This window comes from Oncorhynchus mykiss, chromosome 5, assembly GCF_057628025.1.
Source record: "Oncorhynchus mykiss isolate SJ-2025 chromosome 5, ASM5762802v1, whole genome shotgun sequence".
Taxonomy (NCBI): domain Eukaryota; kingdom Metazoa; phylum Chordata; class Actinopteri; order Salmoniformes; family Salmonidae; genus Oncorhynchus; species Oncorhynchus mykiss.
In genome coordinates, this window is record NC_143026.1 from 46,675,847 (window position 1) to 46,700,550 (window position 24,704).

Sequence of the window (24,704 nt, forward strand, 5' to 3'; positions counted from 1 at the left end):
AATTAATTGGGCATTCCGATTAATCGGTCGACTTCTAATCTGGAGCTTCCCCTTCAGAAGCTTAGATAAGCCCCCAAACGAGGAAGTACTAGCGTAGTCAAAATGGCATTGAATGAGGGCAGTGGCTAGCACGCTCATGGAGTCCTTATCAAGCAGATTGGACTTTCTAGCCAAAATGTTAATCCTGGCTTTAACCTTCCCTAGCACTTTAGTGGCCATGCTCACACCTCCTAAGCTTCCATCAAGGATGCATCCCAGGTAGCTAAGAGGTTTTTGTAATGAGCCACATTAAGCTTACCAGTCAACCTACTATGGGTATTGGGCATTCATACTGCACTGTACAGCCTAACCTATGGATTGTGGATCAATAAAATTGGGTATCAGTCTACTGTGACACCCACAGAACAAGTGTGAAGAGTTTGAACAAATATTAGTGTTGTAAGGCTGTACAGTGGCTTCAGAGTCCCGCAATAAGACCTACAACACTATTTGTTTAAACTCTTCAGTTGTTTTCTGTGTGTGAGTAGACTGATACCCTATTTAATTTATCCACAGTCCACAGGTAAGGCTGTACAGTGAAATATGAATGTCCAATACGGGTGACAGGTAAGCTTAATTAATGTGGCTGATTTCAGTGGTTTCAGAGTCCTGCAATAAGAGCTACAACACTAATATTTGTTTAAACTCTTCACAGTTGTCTTCTGTGGGTGTCACTGAGTAGACTGACACCTATAGATTGTGGATGAAGCAAATGGGGTAAGGCTGTACAGTGCAATAGGCTGACTGGGAAGCGTATTTCCTACAGTCAAAGTTCCACAATAAGAGCTATGATGCTAATATACTAAACAAGCATATAAACGCAACGCGTAAAGTATTGGTCCCATGTTCCATGAGCTGAAATAAGAGCCCAGAAATTTTCCACACACACAAAAAGCTTATTTCTCTCAAATTTTGTGCACAAATTTGTTTACATTCCTGTCAGTGAGCATTTCTCCTTTGCCAAGATAATCCATCCACCTGACAGGTGTGGCATATCAAGAAGCTGATTAAACAGCATGATCATTACACAGGTGCACCTTCTACTGTGGACAATAAAAGGCCACTCTAAGATGTCTCCAGTAGTGAGAGAGCATGCAATTGGTTTGCTGACTGCAGGAATGTCCACCAGAGCTGTTGCCAGATAATTTCATGTTCATTTCTTATAGTAAGCACCGTTTTATAGAATTTGGCAGTACATCCAACTGGCCTCACAACTGCAGCCCAGGACCTCCACATCTGGCTTCTTCACCTGCGGGATCATCTGAGACCAGTCACCCGGACAGCTGATGAAACTGAGGAGTATTTCTGTCTGTAATAAAGCCCTTTTGTGTGGAAAAACTAATTCTGATTGGCTGGGCCTGACTCCCAAGTGCCTAAGCCAACCCATGCCCACCCATGGCTGTGTCCCTGCCCAGTCACTTGAAATCTATAGATTAGCCCCTAATTCATTTACTTCAATTGACAGATTTCCTTTAAAGGATCTGTAACTCAGTAAATCATTGAAATTATTGCATGTTGCATTTATTTTTGTAAAGTATATATGTGTAAACACTTTACAGTTGTGTTCTGTGGGTGTCACTGAGTAGACTGATACCCCATTTCTGTAATCCATAATCCATAGGTAAGGCTGTACAATGAAATAAATATTCCCCCAATGCAATTCTGAAGTGTAATACATCCACGGTGCAATTTCAACAGATAAAAAAATATATGTTTTTCCATCAATTTATAACTCATTATTGTATTTTGAATTCATATATCAAATCTCTAACCTTGTTTAACATGATTTATTCCAAATATGACATGATTCCGCTATTTTTAAACATTTGCATTCATTTCAGTGAGGGACTTTTATTTAGAAGGCGAGCCGTAAATTCCAATATTGTGGCTAGCTTCACATAGGTGGGCAGAGAGGCATGGGATAGCGAATCGGACCCAGGATAGCTAGCTAGAATCGATAAAGATGGCGACAGCGAGAGACACCGAAGATACAATTATTATCGCTAATAAAAATAAGACATATTTATTCAGATAGGTGCAGAAAGGATACCTTTATAACAAAAATTAATTCGCTCATACGGTTGCATTTTGTTTTTAACTTAAAGTCCCGACTGCGCAAGCGATTTGTTTTCAGAGGAGCTCCACAGTTCTATGTCAAGTTAGCCGTGTTGGCTAGTTAGCCTGATTGGATCTCAGTCGCTTATGGATTTCTAGGATCAGGACGAATGTCGTTTGACTGAAAATCGACTTTACGCGGGATTGAATTAGCTACAAATTGTTCATGAACCGATTGGACAACATCGTTTATTTTACGTTGGGAACATAGCCATTCCGCTGGCCCGGTGACACGGAGAGTGTCGAGTCGGAGTGCCTGACCGTCATGTATTTTTTAACTGGCTGGCCCCGGAGGCTACTTTGTCCACTGAAAAGTGAAGAGGAACCGTTTCATATTCAGCCCAACTCACAGAGGTTTTACTTCGCTGTGTTGTCAGAGACTCAACTAAGCATCTGGTTTAGTCGGGTAAGCAACGACTTAATCGCCGATGAGCTGGGTAACCGCTACCTAGCAGTTGTTAGCCAGTAGCTAGCAAGCTAAGTTTTGTCTGTGCACACTGGTTGCCTCGTCACCGACTTTTATTATGGCATGGCATATTTAGCTAGCTAATTGTCATGGCTATCATTACATACAGGGACTTGGAAGAATGTTAGTTAGCTGACGTTTAGTAGCTGGCGCAACAAGCATCAGCTGTTTGGCAAAAGTACTAGCTAGCTAAGCTAACGTTGCACAAATCATGTACTCAGTCCAGTATTATATTAAAGTATGTAACGTTACCAAACTAACGTTACGTTGGCTAGCAGTCGCTAGATAAGTACATTGCCAATAACTCAAAAGGTTGAGATTTGCCATAATATTTAATACATTCATGTAGTTTAATGAGGATTATGTAAGGGTGATATTTAATGAACTCGCTACTGTCCAAAGTATTTAGCTATGTCGACTTTTGTAAGAGCTGCAAATCAGAGCTATAATTTGGTGTACCTAATTCAGCATTAAAAGCCATGTTTATTTTACTCCCCTTAACACCCTACCATAGCTCTGGTGCAAATTCCTTTACCGTCACTGGGTGCCCCATGAAACTATCTTGAGTCGAAGGAGATCATTGTTATGTATTTAGCTATAACAATGTGTAAATTAGAGTTCCAGTGAATTTGAATACCTCCATGTGCGTCATTCTTTTCCCCCATTCCTCTCCTATCATCATGCTACTACAAATATCGCAATATCCGATATAATCGTTTTACGTTGTTAATGACTAAATCATTCCAGACTGTGCGATATCTGTGCATATTTACGATATTATAGTCGCATTTTCGTTAAATAATTTTAGTATGGGAAAGTAATGATTAGTTAATGATTTTAGACTTAATTTTCAATATTGTTGCCGCTTGACTGATAAAACTGCGTAGTTTTGATTTCTAAAGCTTAAATATAATAATCATGCACATCACAATCTATCTTCTAGCACTTCACAGTATACCGTCAATGTCAACATCTGCAAATAGTTATGTCAGCCCAGGTGTAAAATTAGCTCTGCCTCCGTGACTAGGCTGCACAAGAGTGTAAAAGCAAGAGTGCTGCAAATATATCAGCTGTAAAATAGAATTGGATGGTTCTGCATTACATCATTCGTATATAGTGTAAATCTAGGCCAGTATTTATTTCCCTGTCTTTACAGGAAGTATCCTGTTGAGCTTCCCGGTTTTTCTTATTTTCTCCAGTGGCCTGAACATAAACTGTGAGAAACGGTAGAGAATGGACAGGATGTCCAGGAAGGGTCCACACAGGACGGGAATGTGGGTGCTGCGATAACCCTAACTTAGTGGCTGGTACAGGCCCCCCTTGCCTTCTGTCTGCTCTGCATGCCTTTTAGTGTTTTAAAGCAGCCAGGCATGTCCAGTCCAAGACTCAAGACTCAAGGCCTCTTTGAAGGTCAGCCAGCCTGACTGAACTAGGCTCCAAATCACAGCTCTAGGGCTCTATCTGATCTATAAGTCATGTCAACCTCAACAGCTGGGCATGAACTGATCCCATAATGGATAGTATGTAAAAATAATAATAACGCTATCTACAGTTTAAAGCTCAGACCTGATAACTCCTGGGGGAAAGGGACTATCAGGTCTGAGCTTGGCACTTTCCTAGTCTCCAAGTTGGATTTCTGCCCCTGGCCCCATAAATGGAACACCTCTTGCACACCTCAGTACTAGTTTCCTTCCTCCTCCATGGGAGCAGTTTCCCTCCATGGTAAACTCTCCTACTGCCTGCTCCTCCTCTGTCCTCTTGCCAGTTCCTTCCCTCTCCTATCTCTCTGTTTATCAGCCATCTCCTATGACCCCCCCCATGACTCCTCTAAAGCCCATGGCTCTAATCCCATCTCTCATCAGCTTGGCCTGTCTGGCCCAAGCAGAAATCCATGTATGGGAGCAGCTTAGTGATGTTGTCTTGCAGTCCCCCTGCCCTGCGCCTTGGATTTTGCACAGGCCAATATGTGTGGGAATTAACTTTGAAACTCTAGGAAAAGATGGGAGTGGTGGCGGTTGGCAGGCAGGACCCGGTTTGGGAAACCGTTTTCTAGACCTCTGGGACCTCTTCAATTACACTGACTTAGTAGAATGTGTTGTTATAAAGCATATTATATGGGAGGTTTTGTCTAAGTGGCCTTGGTGTTTGGTGTGCAATCACTCAATCGCAGTTTGGATTTTGAGAACAGTACTTGGTATCAGTTGACATAAAATGAAAAGACAGTTTAGCCTAAGGGCATTGGCTGAGTGAGGGTTGTTTATTGGTTCAGCAGAGGGAGGCTTTTTGAGGTTGATTGAGATGTTCTCTATCATGCAAGAATGCATCATTCCCTCAGTAAAGCGGGCAATGAGTGACCCTGGTATCCAATTGGATTAAATGGCTCAGGAATTCCTTTCATATTAGGCAGTATACAGTTAGCCAATTATTTTATTTTTTAGGTGTTGTGGATGGCAGTTTACTAACCCATTCCCCCTAAGTTTAAAGATGTCCTCCAGCAATTTTTGAACTACTACTGTTGAAAAGCGATATCCAAGTATAAAAACAGTAATGTACTCCCACTAAAGGGTAAAAAAAAAAGGTTTTCAACAGGTTTTTATTTTAGTTTTTATTAGACTGCAAACTTTGGGGAGTAGGAAATTAAAGGAGTTGGTGATGGTGATTCGTGATGTCATCGGCCTCCCCTATTGCTTAAAGAGAATCTTCTGTACTTTTGTATACTTTTTAGCCAGTAGTTCTGAAAGTAGCACTCACGAGCCATACGTGGTCCCCGAAAATGGCATACTACGTCACATATGTGCACCGCGTCATTTCTCTCTCTCGTTGATTGGGTTAAATGCGGAAGACACATTTCGGTTGAATGCATTCAGTTGTGTGCATCCCCTTCCCCCTCTCTCTCTGCTGTGTCCATTTGAGCTGTTGCACCCACCCTGCGACCTCATTGGAGAACGCAGGGTAGGCCTTTTGCTAGCTGTCACTCAAATGCGAGGGGCTGAAACTTATTGGCTAGAACTGGACATGCTAGAGGGCTGGCCCGCGTTGGGGGGAAATGTAGGGATAATGGCCTGGCACAGCTTCAAGAAAGCAATCTCTTCAAACTAGGGATTTCGTGTCTGGTTTGAGGTAAAACAGCAATTCTGCTCATAGATTATGCATACATGAACTAGACATTGACTAATCCAGCCCAAAGCAGGAGGTTTAAAAAATGCCGTATGTCTTTAAGGAGCACTAGAGGAACAATGAAGAACAAAAGATGAAAGCTGGAAAGGAGACTAGATTAGGACTTTTAAGTTTAACAATTGTCAATACCTATGCCTTTTCATCTGCCCGCTAGTTGAATATCCTCTTCCGTCATGTTATTCTCAGGACCTATCTGTGTGACTCCGATGGGAATAGGAATCCTCACTGCAGCAAGGTTATCTGAGACCTTTGTAATATGGCTACTGTATGAAAATGTCTGTTTGAAGTCAGGCCCTTGGGGTTATTATAGCTAATTAGCATTAGTGCTAGGCTAGCTGGGTTTGCGCTTGACTGAATGAATTGGGTTGTGGGGGAGGTTTGGTTTAGAGTTACCCTTGTGCATTGTTACCCATCCCCCACATGCTAAGAGTCCCTCTGGGGCAGTTACAGTATAGGCTAACTACAGTCTAAAACATGTCAGACTTTCCATGCCAGACTGACCAGGTGAATCCAGGTGAAAACTATGATCCCTTATTGATGTCACTTGTTAAATCCACTACAATCAGTGTAGATGAAGGGAAGGAGACAGGTTAGATAATGATTTTTTTTTTTAAGTCTTGAGACAACTGAGATATGGATTGTGCATGTGTGCCATTGAGGGTGAATGGTCAAGAGAAAATATTTAAGTGCCTATGAACGAGGTGTGGTGGTGGTGGTAGTAGTAGGTGCCAGGCGCACTGGTTTGAGTGGGTTGAACTGTAACGCTGCTGGGATTTTCACGCTCAACAGTTTCCCGTGGGTACCCACCACCCAAAGGACATCCAGCCAACTTGACACCACTGTGGAAGGCATTGGAGTCAACATGGGCCAGCATCCATGTGGAACGTTTTCGACACCTTGTACCCCAACGAATTGAGGCTGTTCTGAGCACAAAAATGAGAGAAACTCAGTTTCAGGAAGGTGTTCCTAATGTTTTGTTCACTCAGTGAATATCAGCCAGTAACCAGGATTCCATCGACCCTTTTTATTCAAGTGAAGTACCTTGGATAAAAAAATATAATTGATGGCCTGATGGAAAGAGAAAATGTGTCGGTTAACTTTCCACATGACGACAAAACAAAAAACGCTAGGCAAGCTGATCTTTTTGTGTCGGTAAAGTTATGCGAGAAATGTCTGTGGAAACGCTTTTATGTGCAAATATTGATATAATAACCATATCGAAGTAAACTTGGAGTCACACGATGACATGTTGTAAGACCCTCCCTCTACAACTCGGTGGAAAAGAATGCAGTTTATTAGGGTACAGATTAAATAAGTTATGAACTTCACAGGGTGGTGAAAGTGCAAGGTGATGAGCTTGATGCTCCTTTCCAATAAATATCGAGGGTCTCATTCTGGTGACACGATCATCTATGAATGGCTGCCGTTTGACAATCTCTCTCTTTTGTCCATGAATCTCATCGTGTATGTAGACTACAACCGAACTGTATCTGTGAGCTGTTTGCTTGAGCGTACTTGCCGATATCTGTGGGCACGCTCGCTATATAACACATTTTTGGTGGTGAGAGAACCACCAATGGAGTTGAAAATGTGATTGAAACCCATGTAACTTTTTTTATCATTTTTATTTTTTGGTACATGGGAGTTTAACTGCAAAATATATTTTTATGTGCACTACATATATATGCACAGACTTAACTGCAACAAGTCAATTTCATGGGAACGCATATCTGGTGGGGGAAATGCGCATATTGTTTTTATGCAGATGTTAGAATATTTGCACGGAAATCTGTCGCCAATTGGAGGGAAACCTAGCTATTGTTATAGTAATTGTGTGTGACAGGCTGTCCAACCTAGTTGGCATTCACGTTGGCATTCCGTGTTGCTGAAGCGGCAACATAATCACAGCTATTTCTGACTGAAAAGTTTTGTTATCAAAATTCCTAATGTGTTTAGGAAAAATGTGTATGCATCTCATTCACATGATCAATAGGGCCTGACCTATAGCATATATCATAATTACATCAATAATTTGGTTCTTACAAACTCTTAACACCGTAATGCGTGACAGCTAAATGGAAGCAGAGGACGTGATAAACTTGACTAAAATTTGACTAGTTGTGGAAAAATACTGGACATTCAGATAAAGAAGGTAAGGCTAAAGCGCTGCATGCATATTATGTGTACCAAACAGGTGCTGTTTGGTCACAGTATATTTTCTGACAGTATACAGTATATTCTGACGGTATACAGTTACAGTATATTTTCGGTTGGACCTGTGTAAACAACACTAAATAAATTATAAACATTTATTACAGCAACCACTAAAAATAGTCGCATATATTTGTGAATGCAATTGCCTAAATGGAGCAGTTTATTATTTATGCTATTTATTCAAGGGTCAATTTATCTTATTTTAAATATAAAATGCTTGATTGCATTTTCAAGTCATGAATGACTCGTATGCTGTGTGATGACATGAACTAATTGTTGATTGATACAAAGCCTATATAAATATTGAAATACAGGCCTAAGTAAGTAGACAGGATGCAATTTTAGGCCTATGGCTAGATGGTGGTTAAACAAGGCTGCTATGCTAAGCCTACTAATGACATTACTTATTATTATGATGATCATAACAGTAATAATAACAATAAGGATTAAAAATCAGACAATTTGTTAGTGTAAACAACACTAAATAAATTATAATATCGGAGAGCCTGTTTTAAAGAGAACATGTGTAAAGCCTTTATTACAGCATAGAAAATATTACAGCCACATTTGTGACCTCATGAGGACTGCCACAGGAAAGGAAGACCGAGTTACCTCTGCTGCAGAGGATAAGTTCATTAGCGATACCAGCCTCAGAAATTGCAGCCCAAATAAATGCTTCACAGAGTTCAAGTAACAGACTCATCTCAACATCAACTGTTCAGAGGAGACTGCATGAATCAGGCCTTCATGGTTGAATTGCTGCAAATAAACCACTACTAAAGGACACCAATAAGAAGAGACGTGCTTGGGCCAAGAAACATGAGCAATAGACTGGTGGAAATCTGTCCTTTGGTCTGATGAGTCCAAACGTGAGATTTTTGGTTCCAACTGCTGTGTCTTTGTGACGCGGAGTAGGTGAACGGATTATCTCCGCATGTGGTTCCCACCGTGAAGCGTGGGGGTGCTTTGCTGGTGACACTGTCTGATTTATTTAGAGTTCAAGGCACTTAACCAGCATGGCTACCACAGCATTCTGCAGCGATATTCCATCTGGTTTGCGCTTAGTGCTATTATTTGTTTTTCAACAGGACAATGACTCAAAACACACCTCCAGGTTGTGTAAGCAGTATTTGACCAAGGAGAGTGATTGAGTGCTGCATCAGATGATCTGGCCTCCACAATCACCTGACCTCAACCCATTTGGGATGATTTGTACTGCAGAGTGAAGGAAAAGCAGCTAACAAGTGCTCAGCATATGTGGGAACTCCTTCAAGACTGTTGGAAAAGCATTACTCATGGTTGAGATAATGCCAAGAGTGTGCAAAGCTGTCAAGGCAAAGGGTGGCTACTTAGAAGATTCTAAAATCTATTTTGATTTAACACCTTTTTTTTGTTTGTTGCTTACTACATGATTCCATATGTTTGATTTCACAGTTTTGATGTCTTCACTATTATTCACAAACTTCTGACTGGTACTGTATATATGGATGATTTATAAAGCCAGGCACATTTAACAGTTAGGCCATTGATTATAGACCTAATTAAGTTGCGGTTTCCTTTCACTTTTCTTAGACAATTACAGCAAGTGCTATTTTTCGTCGCTTAACTATTATTGCCGTTCTATCAACACACTTGTCAAACACTGACGCAGCGGTCTAAGGCACTGCATCTCAGTGCTAGAGGCGTCACTACAGACCTTGGTTCGATTCCAGGCTGTATCACAACCAGCCGTGATTGGGAGTCCGATAGGGTGGCGCACTATTTGCCTAGCGTCGTTAGGGTTGGCCCGGGGTAGGCTGTCATTGTAAATAAGAATTTGCTCTTAAATGACTTGCCTGCTTGAATAAACCCGTCACTCCCGTTCTACAAGTAATTACTTTGGCACAATAGGCATCAAGTTACTTACAGATAATGTTTTGTAAATCATGTATCATTTTCACTGAACACAATCAGTCAATGTACAGTAGGCCCTAGATGTTTCGATTGCTGAACTTAGAGGCATGCTCCAAAATAACAATTATAATATTACAGTTAATCAAAACGCTCGTAATCCCCGTTCAACAACTCTAAATCGCTTAGACATGCGCTCCAAAGGGATAACATGATATACAGTGCCTTCGGAATGTATTCATTCCCCTTGACCTTTTTCCCATTTTGTTATATTCCAGCCTTATTCTAAAATGGATTAAATAAAAACAATTCCTCAGCAATCTATGACAAAGCGAAAAAAACGTTTTTTAGAAATGTTTACAGATGTATTAAAATAAGCTAATACCTTTATGTATGTATTATTGACTACCTGGCCCGATGACTCCTTGCTGTCCCCAGTCCACCTGGCTGTGCTGCTGCTCCAACTGTTCTGCCTGCGGCTATGGAAACCTGACCTGTTCAACGGACGTACTACCTGTCCCAGACCTGCTGTTTTCAACTCTCTAGAGACAGCAGGAGCGGTAGAGATACTCTGAATGATCGGTTATGAAAAGCCAACTGACATTTACTCCTGAGGTGCTGACTAATGCACCCTCGTTAACCAGTGTGATTATTATTATTTGACCCTGCTGGTCATCTATAAACATTTGAACATCTTGGCCATGTTCTGTTATAATTTCCACCCAGCACAGCCAGAAGAGGACTGGCCACCCCTCATAGCCTGGTTTCTCTCTAGGTTTCTTTCTAGGTTCTGGCCTTTCTAGGGAGTTTTTCCTAGCCACCGTGCTTCTACACCTGCATTGCTTGCTGTTTGGGGTTTTAGGCTGGGTTTCTGTACAGCACTTTGTGACATCAGCTGATGTAAGAAGGGCTTTATAAATACGTTTGATTTATGTAAATAAGTATTCAGACCCTTTTCTATGAGACTCGAAATTGAGCTCAGGTGCATCCTGTTTCCATTGATCATCTGTCAGATGTTTCTACAACTTGATTTGAGTTCACTTGTGGTAAATTCAATTGATTGGGCGTGATTTGGAAAGGCACACACCTGTCTATATCAGTTCCCATTGTTGACAGTGCGTGTCAGAGAAAAAAACTAAGTCATGAGGTTGAAGGAATTGTCCGTAGATTGTTTCGAGCCACAGATCTGGGGAAGGGTACCAAAATATTTCTGCAGCATTGAAGAACCCCCAAAACACAGTGGCCTCCCTATCTCTTAAATGGAAGATGTTTGGAACAACCAAGACTCTTCCTAGAGCTGGCCGCCCGGCCAAACAGAGCAATCGGGGGAGAAGGGCCTTGGTTAGGGAGATGGTCACTCTGACAGAGCTCCAGAGTTCCTATGTGGAGTTGGGAGAACCTTCCAGAAGGACAACCATCTCTGCAGCATTCCACCAATCAGGCATTTATGGTAGAGGGGCCCGATGGAAGCCCCTCAGTAAAAGAGTCATGAAAGCCAACTTGGAGTTTGCCAAAAGGCACCTAAAGATTGTGAGAAACATAAATAAGATTCTCAAAGTTGAATTCTTTGGCCTGAATGCGTCACGTCTGGAGAACCTGGTACCATCCCTATGGTGAAGAATAGCGGTGGCAGCCTTCTGTGGGGAGGTTTTTCTGCAGCAGGGACTGGGAGACTAGTCAACATCGAGGCAAAGATGAACGGCGCAAAGTACAGAGATCATTGATGAAAACCTGCTCCAGAGCACTCAGGCCCTCAGACGGGGGCGAAGGTTCACCTTCTAACAGGACCATGACCCTAAGCACACAGCCAAGACAACACAGAAGTATCTTCGGGACAAGTCTCTGAATGTCCTTGAGTGGCCCAGCCAGAGCCCGGACTTGAACCTGATCGAACATCTCTGGAGAGACCTGAATATAGCTGTGCAACACTCCCAATCCAACCTGACAGAGCTTGAGAGGATCTGCAGAGAAGAATGGGAGGAACTCCCCAAATACAGGTGTGCCAAGCTTGTAGTGTTATACCCAAGATGACTCAATGCTGTAATCACTGCCAAAGGTGCTTCAACAAAGTACTGAGTAAAGGGTCTGAATTCTTATGTAAATGTGATATTTCAGTTTTTTTATTTGTAATACTTTTGCAAACATTTCTAAACCTGTTTTGCTTCATCATTATTTGATTTTGTGTGTAGATTGAGGTAAAAAAAATAAGTTTTAATCAATTATAGAATAAAGCTGTAACATAACAAAAAGTCAAGGAGTCTGAATACTTTCCGAGTCAAATCAAAGTTTATTTGAAACGTGCACCGAATACAACAGGTATTACGGTGAAATGCTTACTTGCAGCCTCTAAACAACAGTGCAAAAAAGTTATTAGGTGAACAATAGGTATTTAAAGAAATAAAAACAGTGAAAAATAACGGTAGAGCGGCTACATACAGGCACTGGTTAGTCGGGCTGATTGAGGTAGTATGTGCATGTAGATATAGTTAAAGTGACTGCATGTGATGAACAGAGTAGCAGTAGTGTAAAAGAGGGGTTGGTGGGTGGTGGGGCACAATGCAGATAGCCCAGTTAGCCAATGTGCAGTGGCACAACAAAAATCTCATGATTAAAATTCCTCAAGCATACAAGTATTTTACACCATTTTAAAGATAAAATTCTCATTAATCCAGCCACAGTGTCTGATTTCAAAAAGGCTTTACAGCGAAAGCACCACAAACAATTGTTAGGTCACCACCAAGTCAGAAAAACACAGCCATTTTTCCAGCCAAAGAGAGGAGCAGAAATATAGATGAAATGAATCACTAACCTTTGATCTTCATCAGATGACACTCATAGGACTTCATGTTACACAATACATGTGTTTTGTTCGATAAAGTTCATATTTATATCCAAAAATCTCATTTTACATTGGCGTGTTATGTTCAGTAGTTCTAAAACATGCAGTGATTTTGCAGAGAGCCACATCAATTCACAGAAATACTCATAATAAACATTGATAAAAGATACAACTATTATACATGGAACTTTAGATAAGCTTCTCAATGCAACCACTGTGTCAGATTTCAAAAAAACTTTACGGAAAAAGCACACCATGCAATAATCTGAGTACGGCGCTCAGAGCCCAAACCAGCCACAGAAGTATCCGCCATGTTGTGTAGTCAAAATTAGTCAGAAATAGCATTATAAATATTCACTTACCTTTGATCATCAGAATGCCCTCCCAGGAATCCCAGTTCCACATAAATGTTTGAGTTGCTCGATAATGTCTATTTATGTCCAAATAGCTACTTTTGTTAACACCAATCCAAAGTCATGAAGGAGCAGACTAGGAGCAGACGAAATGTCAAAGTTTCGTTAGTCCGTAGAAATATGTCAAACGATGTATTCAACCAATTTTTAGGATGTTTTTAACAAATCTTTAATAATGTTCCAACCGGACAATTCCTTTGTCTGTAGAAAAGCAATGGAACGGGAGCTAACTCTCTCATGACCGTGTGACCACGAGCCCGTGGCACTCTGCCAGACACCTGACTCAGAGCCCTTATGAGCCCCTCCTTTACAGTAGAACCCTTAAACAAATGTCTAAAGACTGTTGACATCTAGTGGAAGCCTTAGGAAGTGCAACATGACTATTATCCCACTGTATCTTCAATAGGGAATGAGTTGAAAAACGACCAACCCCAGATTTCCCACTTCCTGGTTGGATTTTTTTTCTCAGGTTTTTGCCTGCCATATGAGTTCTGTTATACTCACAGACATCATTCAAACAGTTTTAGAAACTTCAGTGTTTTCTATCCAAATATACTAATTATATACATATTCTAGCTTTAATGGCTGAGTAGCAGGCAGTTTACTCTGGACACCTTATTCATCCAAGCTACTCAATGCTGCCCTCCAGTCACCAAGAAGTTAAACCACTTCATGCCTAAAATGGCGCCGGAAGAAATGGCAGCAGTTTTACGGGTGCCCAACCAATTGTGCTATTATCTGTTAGTTTTTTTGCTGTATTTGTAACTTATTTGGTACGTCATGTTTCTGCAACTGTATCTTACGGCAAAAAAAGAGCTTCTGGTTATCAGGACAGCGATCACTCACCTCGGATTAGACTTAAGATTTTTTTCTTCAACAAGCAGGATGCACAGGACATTCTCCGAACACCCGACAAGGACAACATCAGTTATTTGCATGAGGAAGAGACGCAGGTACCGAGGACTCAGAGCGGGATGCCTCGTGAGGATCCGCAGAAGGCGAGTGGGAAAGCTGCCGTTACCGGCATTAATCGCCAACGTGCAATCATTGGACAATAAATTAGATGAGGTACGATCACGAATATCCTACCAACGGGACATCAACTGTAAAATCTTATGTTTCAAGGAATCGTGGCTCAATGATGACATGGATATTCAGCTAGTGGGATATACGCTGCACCAGCAAGATAGACCAGCACACCAGTAAGACGAGGGGTGGTGGTCTGTGCATATTTGTAAACAGCTGGTGCACGAAATCTAAGGAAGTCTCTGGATTTTGCTCGCCTGAAGTAGCAGGCCACACTACTAAAATAAATTAATTGCAGGCCACACTACTTGCCTTGAGTTTTCAGCTATACTTTGTGGCTGTTTATTTACCACCACAGACAGATGCTGGCACTAAGACCACACTCAGTCAGCTGTATGTGGAAATAAGCAAACAGGAAACCACTCACCCCGAGTCGGCGTTCCTAGTGATCGGAGACTGTAATGCAGGGAAACTTAAATCAGTTCTAATTTATATCAACATGTTAAATGTGCAACCATAGGGGGAAAAAATTCTAGATCACCCGTACTCCACACACAGAGATGCGTCGTACAAAGCTCTCCCTCGCCATCCATTTGGTAAATCCGACCACAATTCTATCCTCTTGATTCCTGCTTACAAGCAAAAATTAAAGCAGGAATCACCAGTGACTCGGTCTATTAAAAAAAGTGGTCAGATGAAGCAGATGCTAAACTACAGGACTGTTTTGCTATCACAGACTATAACATGTTCTGTAACATGGCTTTGAGGAGTACACCACATCATTCACTGGCTTTATCAATTAGTGCATCGAGGACGTCGTCCCCACACTGACTATTACGTACATATCCCAACCAGAAACCATGGATTACAGGCAACATTCGCACTGCGCTAAAGGGTGGAGCTGACACTTTCAAGGTGCGGGACTCTAACCCGGAAGCTTATAAGAAATCCTGCTATGCCCTGCGACGAACCATCAAACAGGCAAAGCGCATCAATACAGGGCTAAGATTGAATCGTACTACACCGGCTCTGACGCTCGTTGATGTGGCAGAGCTTGCAATCTATTAGACTACAAAGAGAAGCACCTCTGCGAGCTGCCCAGTGACACGAGCCTACCAGACAAGCTAAATCACTTCTATGCTCGCTTCGAGGCAAGCAACACCGAGGTATGCATGCGAGCATCAGCTGTTCCGGACGACTGTGTGATCACGCTCTCCGTAGCCGACGTGAGTAAGACCTTTAAACAGGTCAACATACACAAGGCTGCAGGGCCAGACCGATTACCAGGACGTGTGCTCCGGGCATGTGCTGAACAACTGGCAGTTTTGTCATTTCAACTCATCGTCTTTTGTTTGAAATGCTCCTGACAATGTTGAGTAACATTGACCTGATTACGCATAGAAGTAGAACTAGTCTACCTGGCCTGCGTGCAAATTAGGCCTATAAATGTTCCCTTTTGGGGATGTCTGATTTTAGTATTTCTGATTTGTCTTATCTCACCAGCACTAATGAGCTGAGGAGCTTCTCAAAGTAAGTTTTTCTTCACCTCAAACAGCAAGGTAACTAAGTCTGCTTTCAGAATCAATTGAGAATGATAATAGTTCCTCAAAGTATTAGAAAAATATTTCCAGCTCTGCCTTTCGATAACATCTCTGTAGTAAAGGGAAAAATGTACTGCTCTGATCCACTTCTTATCCCTTGTACAGATAGCCTAGGGTTGTGCCACTGATGCGGGAATTAGTTATGCAAGTTTGCAAGCACGAGTTTCGTGCTGACCCAGTTGATACGTTTCAAGTATCAACTATGCAATGTTCTTGTTTGTTTGCTTTATGTAGGCAATTTTTATATAGTTGGCAATATTGTACTTATTTTAGATATTGACAATGATTTTTGAGATACAAATACTATTATAATTGAAACTGTTACATGGAACCCAAACCTGTTGCACGCGTGCTCCATCGTGCATAAGTGTATTTTGTCCCCCCACACCAAACGCTATCACGACACGCAGGTTAAAATATCAAAACTAACTCTGAACCAATTATATTAATTTGGGGACAGGTTGAAAAGCATTACACATTGATGGGTATTTAGCTAGCTAGCTTGCACTTGCTAGCTAATTTGTCCTATTTAGCTAGCTTTCTGTTGCTAGCTAATTTGTCCTGGGATATAAACATTAAGTTGTTATTTTACCTGAAATGCACAGGGTCCTCTACGCCAATTATTCCACACATAAAACGGTCAACCGAATCATTTCTAGTCTTCTCTCCTCCTTCCAGGCTTTTTCTTCTCTTGACTTTATATTGCGATTGGCAACTTTCATATATTAGGTGCATTACCGCCACCGACCTCGTTTGTTTTTCAGTCACCCACGTGGGTATAACCAATGAGGAGATGGCACGTGGGTATCTGCTTCTATAAACCATTGAGGAGATGGGAGAGGCAGGACTTGCAGCGCGATCTGCGTCACAAATAGAACTGACTTCTATTTAGTCCTTGGCAACGCAGACGCTCGTTGGCGCTCAATAATTGAATAATATAGATTTCTACATTTATTTTGCAAGCGCGAGCGGTGTAGTCAGCCTGTTACACGAAAATGTGCATATGAAAATCATAACTGGCACGCAGATTGGTAGAAATGGTAAGATAAATTGGCACTCCACATGCAAAAGGTTGCCGACCGCTGGTGTAGCCTATTACCGGCAACTTCAGGAGCATAGGCAGAATCTGCGAAGGCCAGCAGCAGCTGGAGGAAGATGTTCTGGTTAGGCTTTCTTGATCTGTGGCTCCCTCTTGAGTCATTTGTGTGTCTTAATTATTTAACCAAACAGCATGTTTGAGCATCAGACAAGTTTTTAGTACATGTAGTTGATTTTTATTCAAACACATTGGGTGTGTCGTATAAAGAAAGGTCCTCACTGACAAATGTTTATTTTCAGCAAACTTAACATGTGTAGATATTTGTATGAACTTAACAAAATTCAACAACTGAGACAAACTGAACAAGTTCCACAGACATGTGACTAACAGAAATTTAATAATGTGTCCCTGAACAAAGGGGGGTCAAAAGTAACAGTCAGTATCTGTTGTGGCCACCAGCTTCATTAAGTACTGCAGTGCATCTCCTCCTCATAGACTGCACCAGATTTGCCTGTTCTTGTTGTGAGATGTTACCCCACTCTTCCACCAAGGCACCTGCAAGTTCCTGGACATTTCTGGGGTGGAATGGCCCTAGCCCTCACCCTCCGATCCAACAGGTCCCGCAGGTGTTATGATCGGATGTGCCGATCCTGTGCAGGTGTTACTCGTGGTCTGCCACTGCGAGGACGATCAGCTGTCCGTCCTGTAGCTCTGTCTAAGGCAATGTATTGCCCTGGCTGCATCTGCAGTCCTCATGCCTCCTTGCAGCATGCTTAAGGCATGTTCTTGCAGATGAGCAGGAACCCTGGGCATCTTTCTTTTGGTGTTTTTCCAGAGTCAGTAGAAAGGCCTCTTTTAGTGTCCTAAGTTTTCCTAACTGTGACCTTAATTGCCTACCGTCTGTAAACTGTTAGTGTCTTAACGACCGTTCCACAGGTGCATGTTCATTAATTGTTTATGGTTCATTGAACAAGCATGGGAAACTGGGTTTAAACCCTTTACAGTGAATATCTGTGAAGTTATTTGGATTTTTATTAATTATCTTTGAAAGTCCGTGTCCTGAAAAAGGGACCTTTTTATTTTTTTTGTATGTTTTTGAAACAGTCAATTGATCGAAAGAAAAGACTTCTCTTGGTCAACCAATATTTGTTTTTGTCTGGGACAGCCCTAGTAAGGATAGTCTTGTCTCTTTTCTGCTCTGAAGCTTGTAGAATTGAACATCTGGTCCCTTTTATGGAAACACTGGTGTTGGCAGAGGCAGCTGATTGTGTGAGAATGGGATTACATGGTGCAGTGTGGTGCTGATGAATAGTCTCCTGTTGGGCCGAAGAGTACTTGTGACACACAGAGGGCGATAGGGTATTCTTCACATTACCGTCTCTGGTAAACACACACTCTTATCAAATAAAATAAAAGTTGATTTGTCACATGACCAGGATACAGAACTTGTAAGCATTATTTATATATATATATATATATATATATATATATATATATATATATATATATGTGTGTGTGTGTGTGTGTGTGTGTGTGTGTAAAAAAATATATATATATCTAGCTAAATAATTAACCATAATCCCAACTCATGACGTTACTACCCTGCATGGATCTACAGGTAACTAACTAACCAAGTAGGTTCAATGTTAGCTAGCTAGCTAACATTAGACTATAACTAGCAATGCAAGTGGCTCTGAGATATGGATAATATTACTGCACAGATCATGCATGTAACAATAGCTAGCGAGTCAGCCAACGTTAGGCTTGCTCGCTAACACTATGCTTTAACTTGCAATGAAAACGACTTTCTGACAAAATTAGAATGGTATAGTAACTGAATGTAGCTAGGTAGACTCCACCTGTATACATGGATGTGCGCTTCGCCTTCTGTCACGGATGTCATGGTTGACCTTAGTTTGAAGATGTAATCCGGAGACAGGTGTTCTCTTTTCGACACCCTCTGCATTTGCAATCAAACACCTGAATTTTCTCCATCTCCTTAGCTATCATATTCTCCTTCCACCGGGCATCTGAACTCATATCTCGGCATGTCCAGCCCATCCATTATCTCAGCCAATCATTGTTAGCAGGAAGGTTTCCCGCCTTTTTCCGTGGCTAAACCAACTAGGCTCGTAATTTAACAATTTGATTCGTATTTACTGATGGAATACAAATTTGTTATTAAGGCACATGAAGGTTCACATGTTCTAGAAGGCATTAATGGGGAAAATGCTTTTTTTGATTTAAAAAAAAGGTTGTTTAAATTAGGGATGCACGATATATCGGTGAACATATCGGAATCGGCTGATAATAGCTAAACATGCCAACATCGGTATCGGCCGATGTCTATTTTAACGCAGATGTGCAAAACCGATGTCAAACCAGACCTCTTTTGAATCTTAATTCAGAACAGATATTTAAAGAACAACTGCCCCTAAAAATTAATTAATACCTTTGCCTATGTGGCATCAATATGAGTCACAAACATTTTATAGTTGAAGTTGGAAGTTTACATACACTTAGGTTGGAGTCATTAACTCTTTTTTTTTTCAACCACTCCACAAATTTCTTGTTAACAAACTATAGTTTTGGCAAGTCAGAACATCTACTTTGTGCATGACACAAGTCAGTTTTCCAACAATTGTTTACAGACAGATTATTTTACTTATAATTCACTATCACAATTCCAATGGGTCAGAAGTTTACATACACTAATTTGACTGTGCCTTTTTACACAGCTTGGAAAATGTCATGGCTTTAGAAGCTTTTGATAGGCTAATTGACATAATTTGAGTCAATTGGAGGTGTACCTTCAAACTCAGTGCCTCGTTGCTTGACATCATGGGAAAATCAAAGGAAATCACCCCCAATAAATTGTAGACCTCCACAAGTCTGGTTCATCCTTGGGAGCAATTTCCAAATGCCTGAAGGTACCACGTTCATCTGTACAAACAATAGTACGCAAGTAGAAACGGCATGGGACCACGCAGCCGCCATACCGCTCGGAAGGAGACATGTTCTGTGTTCTAGAGATGAACGTACTTTGGTGAGAAAAGTGCACATCAATCCCAGAACAACAGCAAAGGACCTTGTGAAGATGCTGGTGGAAACGGGTACAAAAGTATTTATATCCACAGTAAAACGAGTCCTATATCGACATAACCTGAAAGGCTGCTCAGCAAGGAAGAAGCCACTGCTCCAAAACCGACATAAAAAGCCAGACTACGGTTTGCAACTGCACATGGGGACAAAGATCATACTTTTTGAAGAAATCTCCTCTGGACTGATGAAACAAAAATAGAACTGTTTGGCCATAATGACCATCATAATGTTTGGAGGCTTGCAAGCTGAAGAACACCCATCCCAACTGTGAAACTCGGGGGTGGCAGCATCATGTTGTGGGGGTGCTTTTCCTGCAGGAGGGACTGGTGCGCTTCACAAAATAGATGCCATCATGAGGCAGGAAAATTGTGGATGTACATAATTCCATTTCTGTGGAATTGCCCTTCCCAATAGTCAAATGAGCTGTCTCTGCATTCAGGTTGAATGAGGTTGGAGGTTTTCACAAATCATTGCTAACTGACAGACTTCCAGTCATTGCGCTAGTGGTAGTTCTCAATTGCAACTCAGTTAGCATCTTCCTTCAAACTACACACAGGTGTGTGTGTGTGTGTGTGTATATAGTATCCATGAGTTAATATTGCTCTGGGGAAGTAGATAAAGGGCTACATTGGCGTATCCCTTTAAAGAAACTTTACTAAGCATCTTGAGCTAGTGTCAGATCTCGTTAAGTTCTGCCTTGAGAGGCATGGTATGCATCCCCACATTCAGCCAGGGTAAAATGTTGTTTCATAAAGAAAGTACAATATTGCATATGGTTATATTATGTAAAAAAATTATGGTGCAACACTAATAAATATATTTTATAACGAATGTTCTTTCTCCCGCGTTGGATACGGTCGCCGTCCACAGCTCTGAAACTAGATCTTCAGTGCGTCTCCCTATGTTGCTATGTCCATAATAGCAAAGTTAATCAGCATAGTGGGATTGAGAAGGAGGCAGCAGCAGCAGAGACGAGGAAACGGCCATTGTCTTAGCCTAATTGTCCACAAATATTGAGGACAGGAAACCCCAACTTAATTAGGTCTATATTCAATAGCCTAATTGTTAAATGTAACTGGCTTTTTAAATCATACGTATATCAACAGAAATAAGACAGATCCTGCTTCTGTTGCCTGTTTAAGTGTTTGTTTAATAGCCTAATGATTCTGTGAGCACCAAGCCTCATGCAATGGCCAAATGTCAGAGAAAGCAATTACACAGGTTTGGTTGTTTTTAATCTTTGCTATGCTGTATTAAAGGCTTTTTGAGCAGACTAGTATTACTTAGAATTTTAGTGTTCCAAACAGGCAGAGCATTTTTATTGTAATCTAACAGCACCTGTTTGTCACACATAATATGCACGCAGATCTCCTTATTGTTATTACAATTATTATTATGATCATTATTAGTAGTAGTAGCCTTGTATAACCCATTGAGCTGTAGGCCTAAATGCGCATCCTGTTTAGTCTTAATGCTGTAACTTACTTAGGCCCATATTTCTATTTATTTATTTATTTATTATAGGCTACTGTATCAATTATTCGTTCATGCCATCACACAGCATAAGAGGCATTCATGCTTTGAAATCAAGCATTTAAGTTTTAAAATGAAATAACAAGAGCTTTCAATTAGCCTAAACAATAAATAAACCACAATTCACGAATGCATGCAACTTTTTTAGTCTGCTGTAATAAAGGCTTTATATAATCTTGTTTTTTTTCTTTGAACAGACTCTGGGAGACTTATTTAGGGTGCACACTGTTCTAAATGGTCAGAAAAAGTAATAATATTGCAATCTAACAGCAACACACAATTCTCATGTAACGCTTGCTCCAAGAACTTCCTTTTTATCTTGACCTTCAGTAGCTTCCACAACTAAGTCTGTCTTCCACAGATCTGACTTCCCCTTTCCCTCCTGTTTTTTTGTGTGGTTTTTTTAAGTTGCTTTTTCACGTCCTCCACATCCTTTTTGCTGTCACGTGTTACTGTGTTCATAGTTTGTTATAACCAATTTATTGATGTGATTATGATATACTATTGGTCACATGCATATGACGCTTTCATGTTTTTCAGGTAAGGAGAACAAGGGTTTGAGGGAATAGGGAATGTTTTTTTTCCTAAGCAAATTAGGGATTTTGGGAGGAGAACTTCTCAGTCAAACAAGTAAGAAACACTTTCTGTGCTGTGGTGCCTTTATCATGAAGTAGGGAGGAGAGCAAGAATGTGCGCCAGTCACACAGGCACTAGCTGTCATTTTTTAAACAAATTTAACAGTGTGACCATTGGTCGATAGAACAGGGACAACTCTCGGTCGACCCAAGATTTTTTTGTTGTTGGGACAGCCCTAGACAGCAGTGTATTACTGGCTGGCCACGTCAAGCCCAGACTATAGTGGAGACCCATAAAGCCCACTAGCAGCTGCCCAGGCTAATGTTACTTGTGATGTATGCAACATGGTGTGATATTTCAGGGGTTGTTCGGTTGTACTATTTTGTGCTGGTTTCCGGATTTCATGTTGCCTGCATTCTTCAGAGCCTGCTTCATGGGACACTGACTACTGTTAATACTTTGAAACACTACAGCTGTAGACTTTTTATACAGGGAAAATTCTAAAGTATCCTAGGATAATCTCACAAACAGTCTCACTCACGTCTTTCTCTGTCTTTTTCAGCCCAGTGTTCTGATAGTGAGCTACATAGAGTCAGTGAAGGCAGCAGCCCAGTTTGGCTTCTATCAGCAGGCCGAATGGAAGCCGGACGATTCCATGATAGCAGTGGCGGTGAGTAATGCAACTTCTCTCATCTTAGTAATAGTCTCCTCCCCTCTTTCTTACTCACACGTCCCTTTTGCGGGCCCCCGTCATTTGTGTTGTGTGTGTGTGTGTGGTTCGGCCCCCAACGAAGGGTTCATTGGGTTCAGTTGGGTCATTAGTGTGTTCACATCCCTTGGACCAAAACGCCCGCTCACTTCCCCTGCAGTGAAATTCCAGGGGGAATTTCAGCTCCACCGCTCCAAGTCCACTTAGAACCTTTTCACACGACTGAGATGAGCTGTGCTTTACGTGTTCGCCACAGTTGCTGTAACCGTGCTGGAAACGATCATGTGAAAAAGAAAATATCTGAGCCAGTACAGCAGTAGAAAGGATCAAACTGAGAAAGTGAGGCTCCGACCTTCAGTCAGTCCTGCTTGTGAAGCCCATGGGGAGCCCATCTCCCTAGCCTCGAGACTGCCTGTCTGAACAGAGCTGTCTACTAGAGCGTCAGTGGCGATAACAATCATTGCCTATTGCTCAGAGAGGGTGCAAGTCGCAACAGTGTTATTGCCTGGCCAGGCTCTGACTTTCTGCCTGCAGGCGCAACTAACAGCTTGTGTGCCTTATTAGCTAGTAGCTATAGTAGGTGGGGATTAAAGGATCCAGACACAGCAGCTATTCTGAGAGGCTGTGGACACACACACACACACACACACAGGAAGAATGTGTTGGATAGGATTCCAGCTGTTTTTATGTAAACCTTATCTCTCCGACTCTGTCCCCTAATGTGTTTCTTTCATATCATTATGATGACTGAAGCTCTGGATTTATTTGGCAGTTCTAACAGAGCAGAATAGTGAACAAAGTGGCTCGCCCGGTGCCAATGGGAGCCCAGTTCAAGTCATTCTGTTCTTCCTATTGGCTCTGGCCTGTCAAGCTGACCTTCCTACAGGGGCATGTATTTGTATGTGCCCGGTTCAGACGAGGGCACTGGCAGACACAGAGGAAGGTACTGCAGTCAAGGGTCACAAGGCCTATTGGGCCATTACTCATAAAGGTATTTTTAATGTGGTTAAGTCTAATCTTGTCTCGCTCGACGCTGCCAGGATGAGCGCAAAGCTTATTGGTGGAATAGAAAAGGCTACTTTTTGTTTTGGTACTTTTTTGTCCCTGAGGCATGTTTGCATATTTGTTTGATTTTAGGATGGATTACTGTGAATATTTTAAATTTATTGGCCAAACATGGTTTTGTAATTGTATCAAGATTTTAAGGCGAAAATAAGTAACAGTGTGACCATTGGTCGATAGAACAGGGACAACTCTCGGTCGACCAAGATTTTTTTGTTGTTGGGACAGCCCTAGACAGTTGATACCTTCTTGGCCAAAATTACCCAAAGTAAAAATTGCCTAATTACTAATGTTATGTTTATATGTATTTTGTTCTTCGTATATGCATATTACATTTTCTGACCTCCATTAAAGTCTTTCAAAACTAAGTTTGTAATCATCGGCCTGAACAAGAATTTGGTTCTTTTTAATTTAGTCAGCTGAACTTCTTACCACTTTACTTTTAGTTCTACTGCTGAAAACTCCCATCTTGGTGGTTGAGGGAAACCGGTCATAGTGCAGAACACTCCTGGTGCAGTTCTAGGTGTGCTGCTCACCGCGGTGGTTTATTCTGTCCCTTTGTTTCCATTGTTGCTCAGGTTCTAGTTCCAGTACCGCTGCATTATTGATTTTGTAGTAGGTAGGCCTAGACACGGTCGCTGAATGAATGACCTCAACAGAATGGAATGTCGTTGTGTTTCCTATGAAACATTTCAAAGATGTGTTGCGTAAGGATAAAGACTTTGTACATTGGTTCTAATACCAATGTGAGAACCTTTTTATTTTTTATGTTGTGTTCACTCAGTCTAGGACATAGTCCAGAGACCCGGACTGTGACTGCCGTTGTTTTGTATGCCAGTGACACCTGCTGACCCTGGTCGATCTGTTGATCAGCACAGCGGCTTTAAGAAAGAAACTGGAGCT

The 24,704-nt window shown here is 41.5% G+C and overlaps 1 protein-coding gene across 4 annotated transcripts in view; it reads left to right on the top strand.

Annotated features, from left to right (window-relative positions):
• Positions 1-24,704, top strand: part of LOC110523956 (guanine nucleotide exchange factor subunit RIC1) — a 64,558-nt gene that overhangs the window by 4,800 nt on the left and 35,054 nt on the right. For 2 of the 4 annotated variants that reach the window (XM_036977685.2, XM_036977686.2), the window contains exons 1-2: positions 174-2,560; positions 22,593-22,700. In XM_036977685.2, coding sequence (XP_036833580.2) covers positions 2,420-2,560; positions 22,593-22,700 — 249 coding nt within the window. In that variant the 5' untranslated portion in view covers positions 174-2,419. Of the gene's footprint in view, positions 1-173; positions 2,561-22,592; positions 22,701-24,704 lie in introns of those variants that run through there. The other 2 variants (XM_036977687.2, XM_090235038.1) reach the window with 1 other exon arrangement.